We start from the raw sequence: 21,692 nt of genomic DNA on the forward strand, positions 1-21,692 counted from the left end.
ATATTCTTTTTTCCCCCCTTTATGCTTCCCCTCTTGCTGCCCCTTCCCAGCCTCTGCTAACCACCACTCTACTGTTTATTTTTTTTTATTTCTTTATTTTTATTGAGACAGAGTCTCACTTGTCACCCTTAGTAGAGTGCCATGGCGTTACAGCTCTCAGCAATCTCAAACTCTTGGGCTCAAGCGATTCTCTTGCCTCAGCCTCCCTAGCAGCTGAGACTACCAGCGCCTGCCACAACGCCTGGCTGCTGCTGCTTTTTCTTTTTTTTGGTTTAGCAGGGTTGGGCTGGATTTGAACCCACCAGCTCCAGAGCACGTGGCCGGCGCCCTAGTGAGACCCACTTTTTTTTAAGCTCCACATACGAGTGAGCACATGCTGTATTTTTCCTGCGCTTTGCTGCTTTTACTTAACAAGACAGCCTCTAGTGACAGGCATGTTCCTGCAAATAAGAAGATTTCATTCTTTTTTTATGGCTGAATAGTATTCCATCACGTATGTGGAGTATTTTTATGTACCATATTTTCTTTATCCATCCATACACTGATGGGCACTTATTTTGCGATTGTGGATAGTGGTGCAATAAACATGGGAGGACAGATATCTCTTCAATATAAAGATTTCTTTCACTTGGAAACTTCCCTGTAGTGGCATTGCTAGGTGGTGTGGTAGTTATGTTTGTAGCTTTCCGAGGGACCTCTCTGCTGTTCCGCATAGTGGCTGTCCTGACTTGCATTCCCACCTGTAGTATGCCAGCGTTCCCCTTTCTTGACATCCTCACCAGCATATCTCATCCCCAGTCTCTTTTATAAAAGCCATTCTAACTGGGGTGAGATGATACGACGTTGTGGTTTTCATTTGCATTTCTCTGATGATGAGTGATGTTGAGCTATTTTGTTAGTAAAGCCAAGGGGACAGCAGACTAGCCCTGCTGAATTTCATTCTTTTTTCTTTTTTAACCTCAAATTTGACATAGAACTTAAACAGTTATTTATTTGTTAAAGACTATTGTTTCTAAACTTGAAATTGTGCTCGGCCTATTGGATACCATTTCTCAGTTGCGGGAGACCATCAAAACCTGCCTATCAGTTCTGCACAAAACGCAGGTGCCTCGGTGAATCTAACAATAAATGTTCTGTTTTTTTTTAAGAAAGGGATTGTGAAAAGTAGTGAAAATGTTGTTAATCCTTAGTAGTAACTGGTTGTTTTTGTTCCATTGGGCCAAGCAATTCTAGTTTGAATTTCTTTCTCTACAGCGGATCCGAACAGCGAATGTGAGAAAGTGGAATTTGTGAACCTGGTGCTGCTCTTCTGCGAGTTCATCCGACATGACGTCTTCTCCCACGACGCGTACATGTGTACCCTCATATCTCGTGGGGACTTGTCTGTCACGGCCTCCACCAGGCCTCGATCACCAGCTGGGGAAAACGCAGACGAACACTATTCAAAGGACCATGATGTGAAAATGGAGGTATGGCCCTGTAGATAATACCACGACCCCCCAATAAAACCCTACTAAGTTGCTGTGGAACCACTTTGAGACGGATCATTTAATTGGTAGAAGGGTGATGGGTTTTTCTGTTGTTGTAGTCTCTTGCTATGAAGCTTATTTATCTCTGCTCACACAGGAAGAATATTTGGACTACAACTTATGTCTTCTGGAATTTTCTTTTGGATGCTGTAAAGCTGTAATGAAAAGATTTGACAGACTACATACCGTTTTGCATGAGATCAGAATCACATGCTTTCAGTTCTATTATGTTTCTAGCTTCGAGTTTCCCTTTAATGTTCTGTCTCAAAAGTGGGTTTGTTTTGACCTTAAATTCTTCGCCGAGTTTTCATTCTAAGAATCATTGATTCTCCAGTGTATCATTTATTACTTAATCTTTTTTTATGTAATGGGAAATTCTGTGTTAGTCATAACACATCCTATTTTCATTTTAGCTGATTAAAAATGTAATCTCTATTTCTGATATGTTATAGACATGTTCTTTTCAGCAAATTGTTTTATGCTGTGAGTTCGACTTTTATAATTTCCTGTCAAATTCTGATATTAGGGACATTGCTCCAGATACTTAACTGAAATTTTCAAGGCCAAAAAAAAAAAAAAAAAAAGATGTGGTAATGGGAAATAGTAGAAAATGGTGGACGTTTGTGACGATTCCTTAAAATCCTCATTTAGAGGTGGGAAACTTTCAGCCTTAAGGAAGCTTATGGCCTTCTTGGTCCTTTTGGTGGAATCCAAAGTAAATGAACAAATCCTTTCATTCAAAGGGGTGCAGCAGAGAAAGCGGAAGCTTTTTTTTGGTGCTTAAAAAGGAATGATCTTGACTTCAGAAGGCCGCAGTTTCCCCACTCATGGAGGGTGTAGGATTTTTAAAAAGTTCTTTTGAGTATGAATATTTTGTTAATTTATTGTCAGGAGAAGTTACAGGGGTGAAAACTAAAGAAACTTTACCCATCTGTGTGGTTTTTGTCCTTCCGTTTTTTCTTTTCTATTCTTGGATTTCAAGGTAATTTATATCTTAGATATAATCTTGGATTGTCCTACACAAGAAAGGCTAGTGAGTATGTGACAGGGAACAGCCCAGGGATGGCTATTGTGTCCTGTTTGTTTTTAATCAGGAAGTTTCCTTAAAATGTCATGGAAGTAAAACTTTCTCGTCCTGAGGGAAAAGAATGTGATTGTTGAAAGCCATGCATGTCCTAAAGCCTCCTTCAGTTTTTGCAGAGAGAAAAGGTAATCAGGGGGACAAAAGACACAGGATGGTTAAAAGTATCACTGTCATGTTTTTTAGCTTCAGATTCTTAACTCCAAAATTTACAATGTGACTTTCTTTCTCCGGTGATTATCAGGAACAGAGTATAATGGCGCATATGGGCATTGACTCAGGAACCACTAACATTTTTGATGAAGTAGACAAGAGTGACTTTAAAACTGACTTTGGTTCGGAGTTTCCAGTAGGTTCAACCTTCGATTCTTACTGGCAGTGAACCCACTCGCTCCCATCTCAGCTTGTCTCCATTGTTCTGTTTCTCGTGAGACACATCTGCCCAAAGCATGATGTAATTACCATCTCATGCAGTTGTCTCCCTTTAATCCACCATCAGTTTTGATCACATTGCTACTTGTGATACTCTGTCCTCCCGTTGGTGTCTGGTTCTTTTGTTCATTTTGAGACCATCACCTCATCATCATCACGACAGTTGATGTTGATCTGCTGTGTGTGTCTTCAGCTTCTGCATAATGGCTCTGGACTTGTTATCCGTCCTTCTACTTTATTTCATTATAATTAGAATGTGCTTGACCTTGTGAATCTCAACGTGTAACTTCTTATAAAAATTATTTGGGGTGCAGACTGATACCTGTATGTCTGTTAGTCGTTAGTTTTATTAGCTATCATTTTTATGTTTTTAGAGGAGATGTAGCCCTATGGGGAAAATGCTTACCTACAAGCCTGCTTTTACCTTCGGTTCTCTGGGTAGTATCAATAAACTTCTTGCATGTATAGTTGTTGTTTTCTCATCTTCAAAATGGGAGGTGATATCGACAGATTCCTACTGATCCAAATGTGAATTTTGTGGAAATGAACAAAATGTCTTTATATGTTTTGCTCAGTAGTTGAGTAGGGAAAGGTGTTATTTTATGAGCACCTTGTGTATTTGTTGTAGGATGTAGCTCTGTGGTTTGGTTTTGCTGCCTCTCATTTACAATCTCCAACATTTGTTTTACATGACTTAGATTTTTTCTCCCATGCCTGGAGAGTCCTGTGAAAACGCCAACACTTCCTTGGGCAGAAGAATGTCGGTTAACGGTGAGAAGTTGGTGAAGAGGGAAAAGCCAAGGGAATTAATTTTTCCATCTAATTACAGCCTCCTCCGTCACTTGCAGTATGCAACTCATTTTCCTATCCCTCTGGTAAGTCATCGCTTCAGTTAATTTACACCTGGTTATTTTACTAGAATGTCATTAACTATGGAGTGTGAGATTGTTCAACTAGTTTCTGAACTAATATGTAATGGTGGCTGGTATTTTTTTGCATTTGTTGCTAATTTTGATGTAATTCTGATCTTAGAGCCTCTATGCTGTTGGCATCTAAATTTGTGGTGTGATGTTACTGACTGTTTTGATTTAGAAAACACAATTTTCTGTATTAGTATTCTTTTTCTTTTTTTGCAGTTTTTGGCAGGGGCTGGGCTTGAACCCACCACCTCCGGCATATGGGGCCGGCGCACTACTCCTTTGAGCCACAGGTGCCGCCCCTGTATTAGTATTCTTAAAGAGCATTTGAGTCACTGCAAGTGATATCTCAATGCATTTTCCTACTTCAGTTTGAAAGTCACTTGGACCGAGTGGTTTTTACATATTACACTGTGTTATGGTAGATACTTTTGGTATTATTGGATAAGTAAGAATTTGAGGCAGAGAGGAGAAGAGAGACAAACATCTGTAAATGAGGAGGACTCAAGTAAGTGCAGTAAATGAGTAAAAACCCAAATGCCTGCTGGAAGGTGAACCGATTGACGTTCCTGAATCTCTTCTGCTCTCAAAGAATGAATATTGGAGGGAAAGAGCATTTGGTTGAGAAACTGAGTAAGATTTCATACAAGAGCTTATGTATGAAGTAGATTTGGAGTTGGACCCATTGCATTTAAGGACTGGATAGCAAATAAGAAATGCTTGACTGGAAATTTAGTGTTTTAAGTTTTAACAAGAGTTAAATGCTTTATTCTAAAGGGAAACAAAGTTAGTTTTTTGACATGAGTCATAAATCTTGGGGCAAAATCTTGAAAACATATCTTTATTATGTTTTCAATTTACCCATTTGCATTCTGATGAAAACATTCTTTATTTTGGGGTTCACTAACTTTTTTTCTGGAATTTTATGTTAAGTGCAATTTCAGTGATTGAGTTTTTCCACTGAGTGCTACTTTTATGTATCAAAAATGTAATTGTGGACATGTTATGTTATTTTCTTATTGTCTTTGAGAAGTTTTGGTCTGCAAAGTAAATATTTTGTGGGTTTTTAAAAATTTTACGACATCCTCTTTGAGATTACCTTAAAAAATTATGAAATCCATGATATTTCTCTTATTACAATTAAAAATCCTTTTGTTGCTGATGTCCTGAGCTATGTTACAACTTGTTGAAATTCATTCTTATTTGTCACTGCCTGAATATATATATGGTTTTCAGCTGTTCCTGTAGATGTCACTCATTTTTCATTGTAAAGAGTGATCTCTCAGTTTATTTAGGGGAGCAGAGAGAGTGACCTTATATTTTTCTTGGTGTCTGGGATTTGTTTTTAAAATACTCAGCATTAAAAAAGAGAAGAATTTATTTAATAGCCACGTACGAATATTAACTTCTTAGTTACAACAAATGTACTGTGGTTCTTGTAAGGCATTACATTAGGGGGATTGTGGAAACTCAGTGTACCATCTTGCAACTTTTCTGTGAATCAGAAATTACTTGAAAATAGAATGTTTATTTAAAAAAGGACAGAAGACGCTCATAGCTCAGTGAGTAGGGTGCTGGCCACATACCCCAAAGCTGGCAGGTTCAAGCCCAGCCCGGGCCTGCTAAACAATAGTGACAACTGCAACCAAAAAATAGCCGGGCGTTGTGGTGGGCACCTGTAGTCCTAGCTATTTGGGAAGCTGAGGCAAGAGAATCACTTAAGCCCAAGAGTTTGAGGTTGCTATGGGCTGTGATGCCACGGCACTCTAATGAGGGCAACATACTGAGACTCAGGCTCAAAAAAAAAAAAAGAAAAAGGATGGAAGTAAATAAAATAAATATGGAAAAATGTTGAAAATGGTAGAAACTGGTGGAGAGTTATTTGCTTCTCCAGTAGCCCTCAGAGCTGTGTAGGTCTCCTTCCTCCACATGTCTGGTGTCTGAGCCGGCACTGGGTTTCAGCCTCTCTGTTCTGTGGTTCATCTGGCTGTGGCTTCACGGTCCATCCCAGCAGTTACCATTCTCAGGACTGTCTACTTCCTCAGAATAAAGAGCTTCAATGGTTTGTAGCGACCAGGTCTCATGGTGAATCGTGATATAATTCAAGTGTAATGCAATCAGAAAAGAACTGTTAGACAGTTGACATTGTAAGATATAATTTTTCAATAGCCTTCGACCACCAAGTTTCCCTAGACCCCCCTTTACCCTGAGTGCCATCACTTAAGGGAAACAAAAAGACATGTTTACGTAAGGATGTAACACGGGCATTAGGAATACTACTGGGAGTCAGGTCTTTCCCTTAAGAAAAAGGGAAAATCTGATGAACCTATCATGCAGATGAGCAGAATATAAGAATGTGGGGAAAAATATTTTTATTTCTTCCTATCTCTAATATGTAGTGCTAGTGAGCAGATTCCAAGGAGAGAGGACTAAAGGGGACTGACCAAAGATTCAGAAAATTAACTAGTTTCATGTGTTCTATTATATGTACGCCTTGATCTGCCGGTCAGTGAAACCAGCTTTTCAGATCACGCACAGACACAGGTTCTGGTAGACAGGCATTCTACCAGCCTGTCCCCGAGGCAAGTCATCTGTGCTGTGTCAGATGTGTGATGGGGCTGGGAGTTTCTGTCATTACTAGTAGCTGGCTAGATTTTGTGTATACTTAGCCTGTTAACGTGTTTTGTCATAGCCACTTTGTGTGTTTTCTCCTGTTATCCACTTTCTTACTCAGAGTGTATTTGTGAAGTTGTAGAAAGCAAGCTTCAGAAAATAACTCTTTGAATGCAAAAATGACTTAGAGTTGAACTTACTTTCCCAGCTTCCAGGTATACCATTTCTTTTTTTTTTTTTTTGTAGAGACAGAGTTTCACTTTATTGCCCTCGGTAGAGTGCCATGGCCACAGCTCACAGCAACCTCCAACTCCTGGGCTTAGGCAATTCTCTTGCCTCAGCCTCCCGAGTAGCTGGGACTACAGGCGCCCGCCACAACGCCCAGCTATTTTTTTGTTGCAGTTTGGCCCGGTCTGGGTTTGAACCCGCCACCCTCGGTATATGGGGCCGAGGGTGAGCCACAGGCGCCGCCCGGTATACCATTTCTTAATCATTGCCCCTAATGCAAAGGGATTACCAGCTGTTTTTACATGGGCTTTTACTAATGAAATTAACAATGAACACCAAGTCTCATATATGCTTGCCAAAACTTTTCCAATCTTCTTTTCCCTAGTAAGCTTTTTTTTCTTTTAATGCCATATATTCAAACCTTTCTGCATCACCTGCGGTGGGGAAAATTTGATCGAAGGGTTGTAGCCCTGAGAGCAAGTGTCACTCATGCTTGAAACTGCTTGCCCCATATGGAGTGGGGCTCATCTTTTTAAATCAGGGCGATGCCATTCGGCCCTGCCTGTGTTACTGGCCATGCTTTGTGGAATAGGTTTGTCTATTTTAAGACTATTTGATTGGTGCTATTTTTCCATAACCTCGATGTGAGTTTCTACTTCCAAAAAAGTAGTTCTAGTAGTTAGTATAATTTAACAATTCCTTCTGATAACGTTTAGGGTCTGTGTATTTCCTTTTACTGTAGTATAAAAATAAATCTTCTATCATCACCATGTAAAATCAATAGGAATCCTTTATTGATAACCTAACAAGCAGGTAGAATCTAAGTATATAAAGTACTTTAAAATTATCCATACATCTCCAGAAGTCTTTTTATAAATACAATTTTTTAATTGTTGTGTCAGGAAAACATTAGCCATTAAAAATCGGAGGAATTGGGCAGGATGCGGTGGCTCATGCCTGTAATCCCAACACTTTGGAGGCCGAGGTGGGTGGATTGCCTGACCTCACAGGTTCAAGACCAGCCTGAGCCAGAGCGAGACCTCATCTCTAAAAATAGCTGGGCGTTAGGGTGGCCGCCTGTAGTCCCAGCTACTTGGGAGGCTGAGGCAAGATAATCACTTAAACCCAAGAGTTTGAGGTTGCTGTACGTTGTGATGCCATAGCACTCTACCGAGGGCTATAAAATGATTACTCTATCTCCAAAAAAAAAAAAAAGGAGAAATTGTGAGTTGAAAGGTTACCATGTTGAAGTATAAAGGACTTTAAAATCATGTTGCTGGAGGGCTTTCTTGTAACTTATTTGGAAATTCGTTGGCACATTTTTATCAAGAAGTCAGATCCAGGGTGGCGCCTGTGGCTCAGCGGGTAGGGCGCCGGTCCCATATGCCGGAGGTGGCGGGTTCAAACCCAGCCCCAGCCAAATTAAAAAAAAAAAAAAAAAAAAAAAAAAAAAGTCAGATCCAGGCATTTAAATGAGTACGTCATGAATACCTCTGGGTCTATGTCACAGACCTCTCTTTTGGATCTCAAGAATATTGCAAATTTTACATTGGTTCATTAAGACTCTAGTTTTTGTGTAAATGCAGTAGTTGTGGGTTCAGTAGTACCAATTCCCATAAGAGTATAGGCTTGGCTTGCATTTAGAAACAGGATTTTTAAGCAAACCAGTCGGTGTTTGTTAGCTGTCTATATTTTTTCTTACTGAGTTTTTTTTTTTTTTTTTCACTTTTAAAATTGTAAGTAGCTTTATGATCCAGTAAGGCAAAAGGTGTTAAGCGTGAGCTGTCCTGCATTTTTTTATACATCATTTTCACATCCTGGCTTTTCCTTCTTTGCATTGGTCTCCTTAGATGAGGTAAAAGTTTCAGTGACCTTGGAGCGGAATGCCTTGGAGAGGTGGTAGGTAGTACAGGATAGGATCAAAGCACAGGTTGGACACAGCCAGGAGCAGCGTGGCCTCTTTAGCTTTGTAGAGAGAAATCCTGGTGGGGCAGTCAGATACGACTTCTGTCTGGCTGAGGGTGTACGGGATTCTGACGATGTGATAAGGAACAAAGCATATGAAATAGCCCAAAGTCACTATAAGTATGTTGATGAGAGCCTTTTTCACATTTGGATAGTTTTCATTATCTTTGTTTCTGTAGAGTTTTCGAATGACAAGGCAATTCGATATTAGAATAATGGCTGAGAAGTTTAAAAATATTGCTACACATATGAAATTTGTCAGCAAATGCCAATTTTTTCCAAAATCCTTTTTAATGTCCACACAACCCAAACCAGGCTTTTCCTCGATGTGGTTGATGGGAATGATCATGTTTGGCACCATTATAAGCAGGACCATCAGCCACACAACAGTTGATATCATTTTGGCAAATCCAGGTTCTTGTATCCGAAACATCTTGTAGCTGTGTGTCAGCTGGAGACATCGATCAATGCTGACGAATGCTAAGAAGATAATTGACAAGTACATGTTGATGTACATGAGGCAGGCTGTTACTTGGCAGTGGAATATCTTCAGCTTCCAGGATGCCACACCCAGGTCAACAACAATTTTCACTGGTAATGCCAGAGTGAGCAGGAAATCGGCTGTAAGCAGATTAATTAAGTATATGCTCACACACCTGTGATGTGTGTTTTTCTGTACGAAAGCCCAAGTTGCAAAACAAGTTCCAATAATTCCAACAAGGAAAACTAAATAAAAAAAATAGGAGAATGGCTCCCGATTTCTGTAAACTGGACAGAACGAACTGTTCGTCATCTTGAGGGGAAGTAAAGATGACTCCAATTGGAAAAAAAAAAAATCTGTCAAAAGAAAAAAGGGGAGGGGAGGTTGGTAATGAAAATTAATTAGATATAATTAGATTAGATATCTAAAATTAGATGTAAAAAGTTAAAAAGAAATTATTTCTTTAAAAAACCGTTGCAACTCTCCCACATTGTCCAGTGAATAGAAAATTAGAAAAAAATTACATTCACAATACCCTTGTCTTTCTAGCTCTCAGACAGAATTTTACTGGCGAACTTATTAGAGTATGTGGTCTGATAATACTATCCCGGATCATGAGGAAGCCTAGGTTTTCCGTGGTCTGATTTTGTGACTTTCAGGAAATGCCAGGCAGGTTTGCTTTTGGAAGGGATATTTTCGATCTCATGCTTTTGCATTCTGGTACCTCTTTTGTTAGCAGGAGAGGTTGGAATTTACTTTGCAGAGGAGATAAATGCACTGAGGTTCTGAGAACTGGAGAGAGGAAATGAGGGTTGTGGTTGAGCCTGGAGACCTTTCAATGAGGCTTTCTGCTTTTTTGTTGTTTGGTTATTTTCTATTTTTTGTAGGTTCTATTTTTTGTAGGTATAGATGTTTCTAGGTCAATTTTTTTTGGGTTGTTCTATGAAAATTTATTTTAAAATACTCTAGAGCATGGGTGTATGTTTATTTGTCACAAAATCCTCAGAGGCCTAGTTTGATACTAATTTGATTTAAACAAAGTTAGAAACATCTGACTTTAACACTTGGGTGGTTTTTTGGTTCATTGTAGGTTTTGAGGTAGTCATAGCCCAGCAATATAAGATACACCCTTAGAACCCATTGTCATGTCCCCTCCAGACCTGGAACACTGAGTTTATTTATAAGCTCGCATTAAACTAATTGGGCTCCCTTTGACCTGCTCTAGTCATGTTCTGAGTTCAGAGTCCCAGGCGCTTCTTTCTGGTATTGCCTGTTGAAATGGGTCCTCCCTTGCATATTAAGCAATAGTCTTCTGTTTTAAAGACCAGAAGATTATTTTTGTGTTTTGGCAGGAAATAATTGTTATGAACTTTAGTAAGGATAGTGAATAGTAAAGTCATAGTGGCTGTCATATTAAACAGAAGGCCGAATCTTCCATTTTCTGAAATCTCCTTTAAAAAAAGAAAAAACACCCCCACCCCACCCCCCCAAAAAAATTTTGGAAGCCTCCCTAAATCGTAATTCTCCCAATTGTTTCATGATGCATTGTGTACATTTTGGAATGAAACAATATACGCCAACAGATTAATAAAGGAGATGAACATAAAAGTTTCTAAATTCATATCACTTAAAGCACACATGCCTTTCTTTTTTCCCTGGCTTAGGACTTTACAGCACATGAATAATGTCCTTCTTCACCAAACTCTGAAAATAGTTAAGCGCTTGCTTTGTGTCTGGTGCTGTGCTAAGTATGTGTCCTTGTTAAACCTTTCCTCGTTCCTCTGTGGTGGTATCATTCCTGCTTTACAGATAAAAAAACTGAGAGGTGTGACAGGGTCAAGTACCCAGTATTATATAGCTGGTAGATGACAGAGCCAGGATTCCAACACAGTCTCAGAAGTCACATTCAAAACCACCCCAAAACATGGTCTCAGTAATAACAGTAATAGTGATGATGATGGTTATTACAGCAGCCAGTCTATATTGAAGGCTGACTAACGTGGCAGAACTATCTTCTAAGTAATCTCTGCTGAAGTAAAATACCCATTTTAGCCTTTTCCTTAAATAATAAAAGAAGTTTGGGCTTTTCGCGTATTTTGACATTTCATTTATAATATGTGTATACATTTAACAATCAAACCTAGGTCCTGTCCAATAAGTTCAAAGTTCCTTTTCTAAGTTCCCGTAATCTAGTTCCTCTCCACCATCCCTACTTTCTCTTAATCCCTCCTCTCTACTTTAGTTTGATGGGATGTCCACTGTTGTGTGAAAAGGTCCTTCCTGCTTCTGTGCCTGATGAAAATTTCAGAATCACAGGGCTTTAAGAATGGGTGGAACCTTTATGGATAGCGTACAATCCAGTCCCCAAATCAGCTGAGACTGAGGTCTGGCACTGGGGTGTTGTTCAAGGTTTCACAGGTTGTTCAAGCCAGACGGCCCTTGTTGGTCATTTTCAAGGGTGTCTGCCTTTATCCTTCCTGGTTTTGAATCCTGCTTGAATCTCTTCATATCTGAAAGCTACTCCAGGCTTTACAGTCTTCCTATGACCATGATTTTTTTTATAGTCATCATTTATTTGTACCTTGGAATTTTGAATGTGGTTTTCTCTATGTGAAAAACTGGTATTAGTGGGTGGCGCTTGTGGCTCAAAGGGCGATGGTCCTATATACCAGGGGTGGCAGGTGGCAGGTTCAAGTCCGGCCCTGGCCAAAAACTGCAAAACAAAACAAAAACCCCCCAACTAGTATTAGTGTATGTTGATCTTGTCCCCCGCCTTTTCTTGTTGTTCCTTTACAGGGTGCTAAGATTTTGGCTTATGTTCTTTTATGTCAAATGTTACATGATAGTGGTAACCCAAAATGATAATGCATTTTTTTTTTTTTTTGTAGAGACAGAGTCTCACTGTACCGCCCGATAATGCGTTTTAAGTTCCCCATTTCTTGCATAGCAATATCTAATAGTCTCATTTTATCAATGAATAATTAGAAAAATTAGAATAATTTGTTTTGATTAATTAATATTCTCTAAATAGAACTGGCCAATATATTTGTATTATACATGAGTAACTTATTTAAAATAGTTACACTGTAACTAATCATTCAGTAATGCCTGAGAATCAAGGAGAGTCTCACATTTGCTTTTATGAACTTCTGTCTAAATGGCAATGAAAAATGTGTTCACTTAGAATTTTTGGCTATGTTGATTAGAAGTTAAATTACACTGTTAACAACATCCTATAACTCTGTCACAAATTTGAGAAATAAGAGCTTAATAAACATTTTGTCAACCAACTGTTAGTGGAAATTTGAAGTATTCAGAGGTACTCCAGCAAAATAAGGAAAGGCTGTATGCCGACTTAGTTTGGATAGAGTGCCCATGGCTTAGAAAATAAAATCACTAGATTTTTGTACAAGAGTCACAATGAATTTTTCTTGAAATTACCTATTGTAATGTTTGTAGAGTCATTTCAAGACCCGTTGTGAAGATGTACAGCCTGGCATTTATCCATCCAGTTATAAAATCGAGTTACTGAATAGTCTTGCTTGCATAGGTTTTCAGGTCAGGTGTGAATTGAGCTTTTTGAGACAGGTGGAGGTGCTAATCAGACAGTAGAAAAGTATAGTGTGGTTCATATCTTGGACCTGTTAGTGTTTAATAATTGGTGTTCTCTTCTTACGTAGCAACCCTGTTACATGTTGGGTTATTTAAACGGTGAAAATCATAAATTTGCCTTAGTTGGAAAAGCATTTGAATAGATTAAGTACTTAAAAAGACATACCTGGGGGTATCTTCCGTGGGCCTCACTGGGGCTAGCTGCAAGTCTTCAGAGAAGCATGAGCTGTTCAGTTAGCTGCTGCAGCAGCAGTCCCAGGGCAGGGCTGCTGGCTTTACTAAGAATTTCCTTTCCTTTTTGTGTGGTTTTAATTTGTTGCATATTGACGTAGATGAAGCTGTGGTTTGCAAATAGTTTTAACTGTGAAAGTCTCCTAAAGGTTTTCTTTGTTTTTTTTTTTTTTCTTTATAATTTCACATATGCTTTCTGAAGTAGTTCACATTTGTCTATATTTTTTGCAGAAAAAAATATTTCATCTCTTCATTATAGTACCTGAGCTTTTTTTTTTTAATTTTTAAAACTTTTTAGAGATGGGGGTGTCACTCTGTTGTCTAGGCTGGAGCACAGTGGTGTGATCATGGCTCACTGCAGCCTGAGTTCAAGTGATCTTCCTGGCCCAGGTTCAAGGAGCTGGAGTTAGAGGCATGCCCTGTCACTCCTGGCTTAGCCTTTCTTTCTTTTTTTTTAAATACATAAGATATGTTCTGTGTCATAGTGTTTTCTGAAAATGTCACTGTTTGAAAGGGATTATGAGCTAAAATATAAGGAGTTTAAGAAAATATTTCTTCAGTACACATAGTGATGCCAAAACTTCAAAATTAAGATTAAAACATATTATTGGAGTTTGTGTCCCTGCTGATACATCTGTTAATAAATAAATATAAAGATCGGATTTGAAAGAATCTGGTAAAATATATTTTATTCATCTCTGTTCTTTCTTGATCGTTTTTGAAAAATCTGGAAAATTATGTAGAGAGATAATTGCTGTTAACATTTTTTGTACATGTGTTTAAATTTTTTTCAATGTTTGCGTGAACCCACTTAAAAAGTTACATTGCGAATATATAAAACAAGCTATGTTTCCAAAATGCATATACCCCTGTAATATTCTAAAATTAAGAAAAAAAGTTTTAAAAAGTTAGGTCGTGCATACTATTTTATAATTTGCAGTTTTTTATTTAAGAACATATTATATCTGTTTTTCTGAGTTATAAGTTTTACAATAAGCATTTTCCAATTTGACTCAAACAGTTTAATGAATTGAGACAGGTGTTGAGTCATTAATAGAGTGTACTTAAAGGAATCCTAACATGTGTATTTAAACTTCTTGGTTAAATGTTCCTCCTGGCTGTGGGTGAGCAAATGTTTACTGAATGTCAGAAAGGCGCCTAGCATGCTGGGGGACCTGATGAGCACATTGTCAAGGGATCTAAACTTGCTGGTCCGCAGTGATTTGTAAGTGTACAGCCACTGCCAGGTCAGGTAGGATCTGGTTCCTTCTAATGCTTCCTTCGCTTTGATTTCTCATTTTTCTCTTCTAACAATTCTTGGTTAATTTTCCAGTTGGGAAAAAAGTCAGAACATCTCCAGCATCTGAAATAAATCTTTTGGTATTAGCTTTCAAAAAGGAAAATCTCTTAAGGACAAAATGTGAAATGTCTAACCAGGGGGAATTTAGAGAGTCTAAGCTAACTTTTGAAAAAAAAAAAAGAAGGTAAGGATGGCAATGATGTGAATGGTCATTTGTTCTGGTTTTCTCCCAAATGCATATTATTGTTTTTACCAAGGAAGACTTTATTTTATATGTGTATACATATTACATATATGTTAGTTATATATACACACACACACACATAATACTTACGAATTAGAGGAGAAAAACAAATGGTTCTCAAATTTTGTGTATAACTTTGGATTAAGAACTAGTTTTGATTAAGAACTTTTATTATAATAGTGCCAAGAAATGATCCATCCTTTAATAATGTGTGTGCTTTGCTATTGGACAGGACTCCCTGAAGAACACGTGTAGAGAGAGGAGAATGTTTGCAGACAATTAAGTGAGAGGTCATGATCAGGGTTTGTGTTCACTGGGGAGTAGAGCAGGTGGTATGGAGAAAATTTAGAGGTGGATGAGCTTGGCTGCAAATGGAATGGTGAATGGTTTTAATATGCCATGAGGAAAAACTGGGATGAAAGATTTTTAGTGAAGTTTCTGTTTTCTTTTGTTGGGCAGGTATGTCTACATGCTCAACTCTGTGGTCTTAAATATCTATGAAGGCTACAGTTTTTAAGCCTGGATTTCCAAGTGTGGAAACACTAGAATGACCTGGTTCTTGGTGTTCTGTTTCTTTTTTTGGAACACTGAGACCTAATCTTTTACTAGTGAAACCGAATCATATTTTTCCTTTTGAGCGTGAGCTTAGGCAACCTGGCCTTGGATGTAAGTTTATTTGTAGTGGAAATTTTTTTTTTTCTCATGAGTTCCATTTATTTTTCCACAAGCTATTTCTTTCTTTCTGTTTTTATTGAGGACAAGTGTTTTTCAGAAAGCATTTTGTGAGCGTTCCAGGAAATTGCATGTCATCACTAACCCAGCATTTCAGAAACTCAAGTGGGAAGAAGTGAGGTGAAGTTATTTTTCCTTTACCTTGGTCATGGCAATACTTTTCATTTAGGAAATGAAGTGTTAGTAATTTTTACGTGTAAAAAAACATTTAAAGCTAAATTATCCCAATTTATGAATTGAGAAAGTGTTTTTAGAGTCAGTTTTCCTATCCATGCAAATCATGCTTTTGATTTTATTGAACACACATACTAAGCAACGGTACTTCTGTAGAAATATTTGTTTTTAATGTTTAATCTTCTTAAAACTTGCTTTTTAAAACTTGTACAGCATGGAAGCCCTTTGGAGCTAATGAGGGTGGGGAAACTGAATGTTGAGTTAGATACCACTGGCACAGCCAGGCATAGGCCTGAGAACTTATTTTCTTAACAAAAAATGAAAAGGCTGGGTGTGGTGAATCATGCCTGTAATCTTAGCGCTCTGGGAAGCCAAGGTGGGTGGATTGCCTGAGCGCAGGAGTTCCAGAATAGCCTGAGCAAGATCGACACCTAGGGGCGGCGCCTGTGGCTCAGTGAGTAGGGCGCCAGCCCCATATGCCAAGGGTGGCGGGTTCAAACCCAGCCCCGGCCAAACTGCAACCAAAAAATAGCCGGGCGTTGTGGCGGGCGCCTGTAGTCCCAGCTGCTCGGGAGGCTGAGGCAAGAGAATCGCGTAAGCCCAAGAGTTAAGAGGTTGCTGTGAGCCGTGTGACGCCACGGCACTCTACCTTGAGGGCGGTACAGTGAGACTCGGTCTCTACAAAAAAAAAAAAGATCAACACCTAGTCTTTCTCTACTAAAAATAGAAAAAGTAGCCAAGCATCGTGGTGAGTACCTCTAGCCCCAGCCACTTAGGAGGCTGAGGTAAGAGGATAACTTAAGCTCAGGAGTTTGAGGTTGCTGTGAGCTATGAAGCCACAGCATGCTATCCAGGGTGACAGAAAGAGACTCTGTCTACAAAACAAAACAAAACAAAAACAAAAACAAAAACAAAAGCACAACAAAGGAATAGGAGATTCCTTTTATAGATGGGGAAATTGAGGTACAGAGAAAGTAAGACCTGTCCAAGCCTGCACAGGTAGACTCTAACGCCCCATCTCTTAATTGTGTTTCTCAAAATGAAAGTGTTAGATAGAACATGGTTACAAAGGAGGCCATTGGGTCCATGCGGCATCTGTACCTGCCCACCATTTAGAGTAGGTAAGTGTGTGAATTTCAGTGTCATTGGCTAGTGGAACGGCGGACCACTCTTCCTACCCTTGTGGAGTTTTTTAGTCTCCAGAGTATAAAGTCAGGAAACTCTCAGCTCAAAATAGTTTTTATCTTGAAGATTTTTGTGATCTATCAATCTTGCAGCAACTTCTGTGGATCCAAGTCAGCTTCTTTCTGGAGCACTGTGCTTTAGGGTCACATTTTGAATGTCCTTCCTTCCTTCCTTCCTTCCTTCCTTCCTTCCTTCCTTCCTTCCTTCCTTCCTTCCTCCCTCCCTCCCTCCCTCCCTCCCTCCCTCCCTCCCTCCCTCCCTCCCTCCCTCCCTCCCTCCTTCCCTCCCTCCTTTCTTTTCTTTCTTTCTTTTTTTGTAGAGACAGAGTCACTTTACCACCTTCGGTAAAGTGCCATGATGTCACAGGACTCACAGCAACCTCCAGCTCTTGGGCTTCCGTGATTCTCCTGCCTCAGCCTCCCGAGCAGCTGGGACTATAGGCCAACGCCTGGCTATTTTTTGGTTGCAGTTCAGCCGGGGCTGGGTTTGAACCCGCCACCCTCAGTATATGGGGCTGGTGTCCTACTCACTGAGCCACAGGCGCCACCTAGTCTTTTCTTTTTAAAGTGAGATATAGACATATAGCTTCTAAGATGTTACTGTTTCTGTGTTATTTAAACTATCTTGGTTTCCCCTGTTTAGTGAAAGGAACAGTAAATATTTGGGAATGATTTTGAGGCTATGGTTATTTTGTACATTCTTGGAATATGAGCTTGGTTACTCCAACGCCTGGGTGTATTCTATTCCCCTGGTGATCGTTTTGACTGTCTGCCTTTGTGCTGACTGTACAGTTTTACCAGGTCAACACACATTTCATTTTCCCTTTCAGTTGTGAGATATGACTGCCATTTGATGCTTATAAAAATAAGCATCTCCTGGGGGAAAATCCATAAGAAAACTTTTAAAGGTTATCTCATTCCTTTTTTTTTTTTCTTTGTCACTGACGTTTATGCTTTTTCTTTTTTCCATTTGAGTGGTTATAGTACATTTCTTATGAGCGTATGACTAACCCATTTTCAAACCACAGAAGATATTTTACAAACTCTGTGGTTCCTTTCCAGGAGAAATTCTCTCTTTCCCTTGCCATGTTTTTTTTTTTTTTTTTTTTTTTGTTTGTTTGTTTGTTTTTGTAGGAGAGAAGGTTCTGCTGTGTTGCTCAGCCTTTCACAGGTGATCATAGTGCACTACCGGCTCAAACGATCCTCCTGCCTCAGCCTCCAGAGTAGTTGGTACCATAGACTTGTGCCACTTTGAGCCCAGCCACATAGGTCTTTTTGATCAAGTAGTTATAAAAATTCTAACAACAGATAGATACTGATTGCTGGCTGCTTCGTGAGCCCACATCATGGAGAATATTTTTATTCTTTTTAAAGGTGATGATGTATAAGGAGTGACAAAGAATCTCATCATCTACTACGTGCCACAGAACCTCTGGGAATCCAGAAGTATAATCCTCCTGACTGAGGTGGGGTGAAGAGATTCTTCCTCCAAGTGTGCCAAAAGGTTGAATGCTTTGGGGGTGACACAAGACAACTGGGGGGTAGGGAGTGTGTTTGCAGGAGGACTCAGGGTATCTGAGCGGGATCTGCTTGAGATCTGAGACCAAATCTTGGATACTCCCAATGAACTTTTATAAGCAAGTAGTGGAGAGCGCGTGGTTATTCGGGAAAGGAGCTGTCAGTTCAGTCTTTAATCTTGGCAGCATTGTAGTTTGTTGGATTAGGAGAGAAAATGAAAGATAAGAAACCAGTTAGGGGATGATTGCAGTGGTTTCAGGTGAAAGGCAATGAAGATCTGACGTTACCTGAGGAGGGAGAGGAGGGTGGGAGCCATTGTCTAGTGAAATAACTGTGAGGTGAGGTGGGAGCTGAGGTTGGGAGCTGAGCTGGGGGGAAAGCACCCCGAGGTTTCAGCTTGACAAGGGCCAGTCTGAGGAGAGGGTCAGGGTTGGCAGGTAAAAAGGTGAGTTTTGTTTACTGGCTTACAAGGTTTTAGTGCCCCATCATTATTTGGGGCACTAAATATTGATTATTATTTTGTTTCTTTTCATTTAGGCATTATTATATTCCTCAGTGCTTTATTAGTCATTAACCAGAACATTCTGAATATACTTTGCAAACTCTTTATTTTTATTATTATTTTGTTTTTAGAGACAGAGTCTCACTTTATCGCCCTTGGTAGAATGCCGTGGCATCACAGTTCACAGCAGCCTCCAGCTCTTGGGCTTAGGTAGTTCCCTTGCCTCAGCCTCCCGAATAGCTGGGACTACAGGCACCTGCCATGATGCCCAGCTATTTTTTGGTTGCAGTTTGGCTGGGGCCAGGTTTGAATCTGCCACCATCGGTATATGGTGTTGGCACCCTACTCACTGAGCCACAGGTGCCTCCCTGTACTTTGTAAACTCTTAAGGAGCTCCTATTTTGAATAACACTGATGAGAATACTCTAGTCTTATTAAAAAAGAGCATTTTTTCTTTATTTTTCACATATTTTTGTAATATTAGCAAGCTAGATCAAAAAATAAACTTTGTTATGGCATTTTTAAAAACAAATAGCGGCATTTTCTTTTTTAATGAGAAAGTGAATTGGATATGGTGCTGAAATTGGCTTTTACTTCACAAACAAAATGAAGATTACCTTTTCTTGTCAGTCAATAAGATAGCAGAGAGAGCTGGCATTCCTTTACAAAGCTAAAGATTGAAAATAGGACATAAGTAATTAACAGCTTGAAAAAAGCTGAAAGTCTCCCCAAAGAATAAGAGAAAATAAAAAGTCTGCTAGTTAAATATGCAGATTCTCTTTCAGTTTAGAATCTCAATAATTTTACATTACATCAAACATTGTGTGGAGACAACGAAAGCTGTATTTTCTAGGTGTTCTTTTATGTGAGGAAAGGATGGGAAAGTAAGCCCTTAAGGACTTTGTCCCACACTTTGTTTTAGTGGTTCATCAGGGAAAGAAGGGCCCAGAGAGTAGCCACCTGTGCCATTCTGCTGCTCTGAGGGTTAAGGCTGGTTACCTCTGGAGGGCTGATGAAGAGCAAGTGTGCATAGGACCTAAAGCCCCGCACAACAGGTCCCCACAGCCCTTGAGATAATGTGTAGGAGGTGGGGTGAGATGGTGTGGGAAAGAGATCATAACCATGACTATGACCATGGGTGAAGCCACAGATTTATACAGGGAATGCCTTGAAGAAGTGACAAGTAGTCTCATAAACTTATCAATGAGAAAACTTGGGACATATTTTGTCCCACGTGGGGTGAGGTGGCGTGGGAAAGAGATCATAGCCATGACTATGACCATGGGCGAAGCCACGGATTTATACAGGGAATGCCTTGAAGAAGTGACAAGTAGTCTCATAAACTTATCAATGAGAAAACTTGGGACACATTTTGTTGTTTAGATGAGCCTATTTTTGTAACACCTCCTTCAGGCTCATACTCCAGCTTCGACTGAAAGAGGTGAGGTAGGGATGGGAAAACATCTTACATTCCCTAAAAACCCCAAAACGACTTTAGGGAGCACCTTATTTGTTACTTTTCTGTAGCAAATAAAGTAATGTTTATATGTAACATTTCTGATATCTATTTACTGCGGATAAATTAATACAACATTTAATCATTTTGTACAAGCAGTGCTATGAAGTGGTTAAAACATTTTGAAAAGTGGCCTGGTGGAAGGAAAGCTACGTTTTGTTAAAGTGCTTCCTTCAAGGGGATGTCCTGTGGAGAAAGGGTAATCCACATGCTGTTGGTGTCTTGCAGAGAGACCTGTGACCAAAAGGGAAGTAATGGCTGTAACTCAGACCACACGGCACCAAACGCACAAACTCTCATACAGTGCTGCTTACTGATAAGAAACACCATGCCATTTTGGGGGTTGATCTGTTAGGTTTGTAATTTATGTAATATTCTCCTGTTATTATAGGTATTTTCTGTATTTATAGATGCTTTTCTCAAGTTACAGGATATAGGTGGTAGCAATAGGGTTAAAGACAAAATACAGAAATAGTGGCACATACTTTACTAACAACATCAGGTAAAAGCAGATCTTAACATGAAGGTGTTTTCCAGAGTTTCTGGATTAACTCTTTTAGGTTAAGCCAATATGTCAAGAGGTTTTAATTTGCAGGTGTCCCCCCACCCCCTCAAAAAAATATAAACAACTAAAACTAGGCTTATGCAGTAAGAGAGGGTCATAAGCTGATATACCTGAATGTCTACCTTTGTGGGATTGGCGTCAGTGAAGGGTGACACAGGTGCTGGGGCTGGGCCTCACACGCTTTCTTCAGGCTGCTTTCCGTGGTACCAGTTTCAGCCCACAGGGTACTTGAGACTCTCTTCTTATGGTAGCCAAATAAAAGATGTACTTCTGCACTTTACATCTTCACAGCACACCCTGCAGAGGATTTCCTTAGAAACCTGAGATTTGCTTTAATTGGATCAAATTGGTTCATGTTCCATTCCAACTTGTGGCCTGTTGAATCAGATATGCAGTCACCTGCCCTTGAGGTGAGGGACAGGGAGCTATGTTACTTGTGGTCAAGATCAGGGTAAAATGGCTTTCCAAGGGAAAAGTTTTGTTTCTTTTGCTGGGAATAGAGGATGGAGACTGAGGGGACGACTGGCAGATGAGCACTGACACTGATAATATTTTGTAAATGACCACTGCAAGGTTTACCCACCACAGTTCACACGTAATCTTTTCTTTTTTCAAATAAGAGACAGTCTCACTCTGTTGCCCTCAGTAGAGTGCTGTAGCATCACAGCTCACAGCAACCTCCAGCTCTTGGACTTAGGCAAAGTCTCTTGCCTCAGCCTCCCTTGTAGCTGGGACTACAGGTGCCTGGCACAAAGCCTGGCTATTTTTTGTTGCAGTTTGGCCGGGCCTGAGTTTGAACCCGCCACCCTCGGTGTATGGGGCTGGCACCCTACTCACTGAGCCACAGGTGCTGCCCATGTGTAATCTT

General features: G+C 39.7%; 2 protein-coding genes across 8 annotated transcripts in view; one reads left to right on the forward strand and one right to left on the reverse strand.

Moving 5' to 3' along the window:
* MED12L (mediator complex subunit 12L) overlaps nt 1–21,692 on the forward strand; it is a 337,656-nt gene that overhangs the window by 99,396 nt on the left and 216,568 nt on the right. For 5 of the 7 annotated variants that reach the window (XM_053599366.1, XM_053599369.1, XM_053599370.1 and 2 more), the window contains 3 exons: nt 1,255–1,469; nt 2,855–2,959; nt 3,741–3,917. In XM_053599366.1, coding sequence (XP_053455341.1) covers nt 1,255–1,469; nt 2,855–2,959; nt 3,741–3,917 — 497 coding nt within the window. The remainder of the gene's footprint in view (nt 1–1,254; nt 1,470–2,854; nt 2,960–3,740; nt 3,918–21,692) is intronic. The other 2 variants (XM_053599371.1, XM_053599372.1) reach the window with 1 other exon arrangement.
* Nucleotides 8,255–9,558, reverse strand: GPR171 (G protein-coupled receptor 171). The gene has a single exon (XM_053599383.1). It carries the CDS (start codon nt 9,556–9,558, stop codon nt 8,665–8,667), a length of 894 nt encoding a protein of 297 aa, XP_053455358.1. The 3' UTR covers nt 8,255–8,664.

Source organism: Nycticebus coucang, chromosome 8 (assembly GCF_027406575.1).
Source record: "Nycticebus coucang isolate mNycCou1 chromosome 8, mNycCou1.pri, whole genome shotgun sequence".
In the NCBI taxonomy this organism is placed as follows: Eukaryota; Metazoa; Chordata; class Mammalia; order Primates; family Lorisidae; genus Nycticebus; species Nycticebus coucang.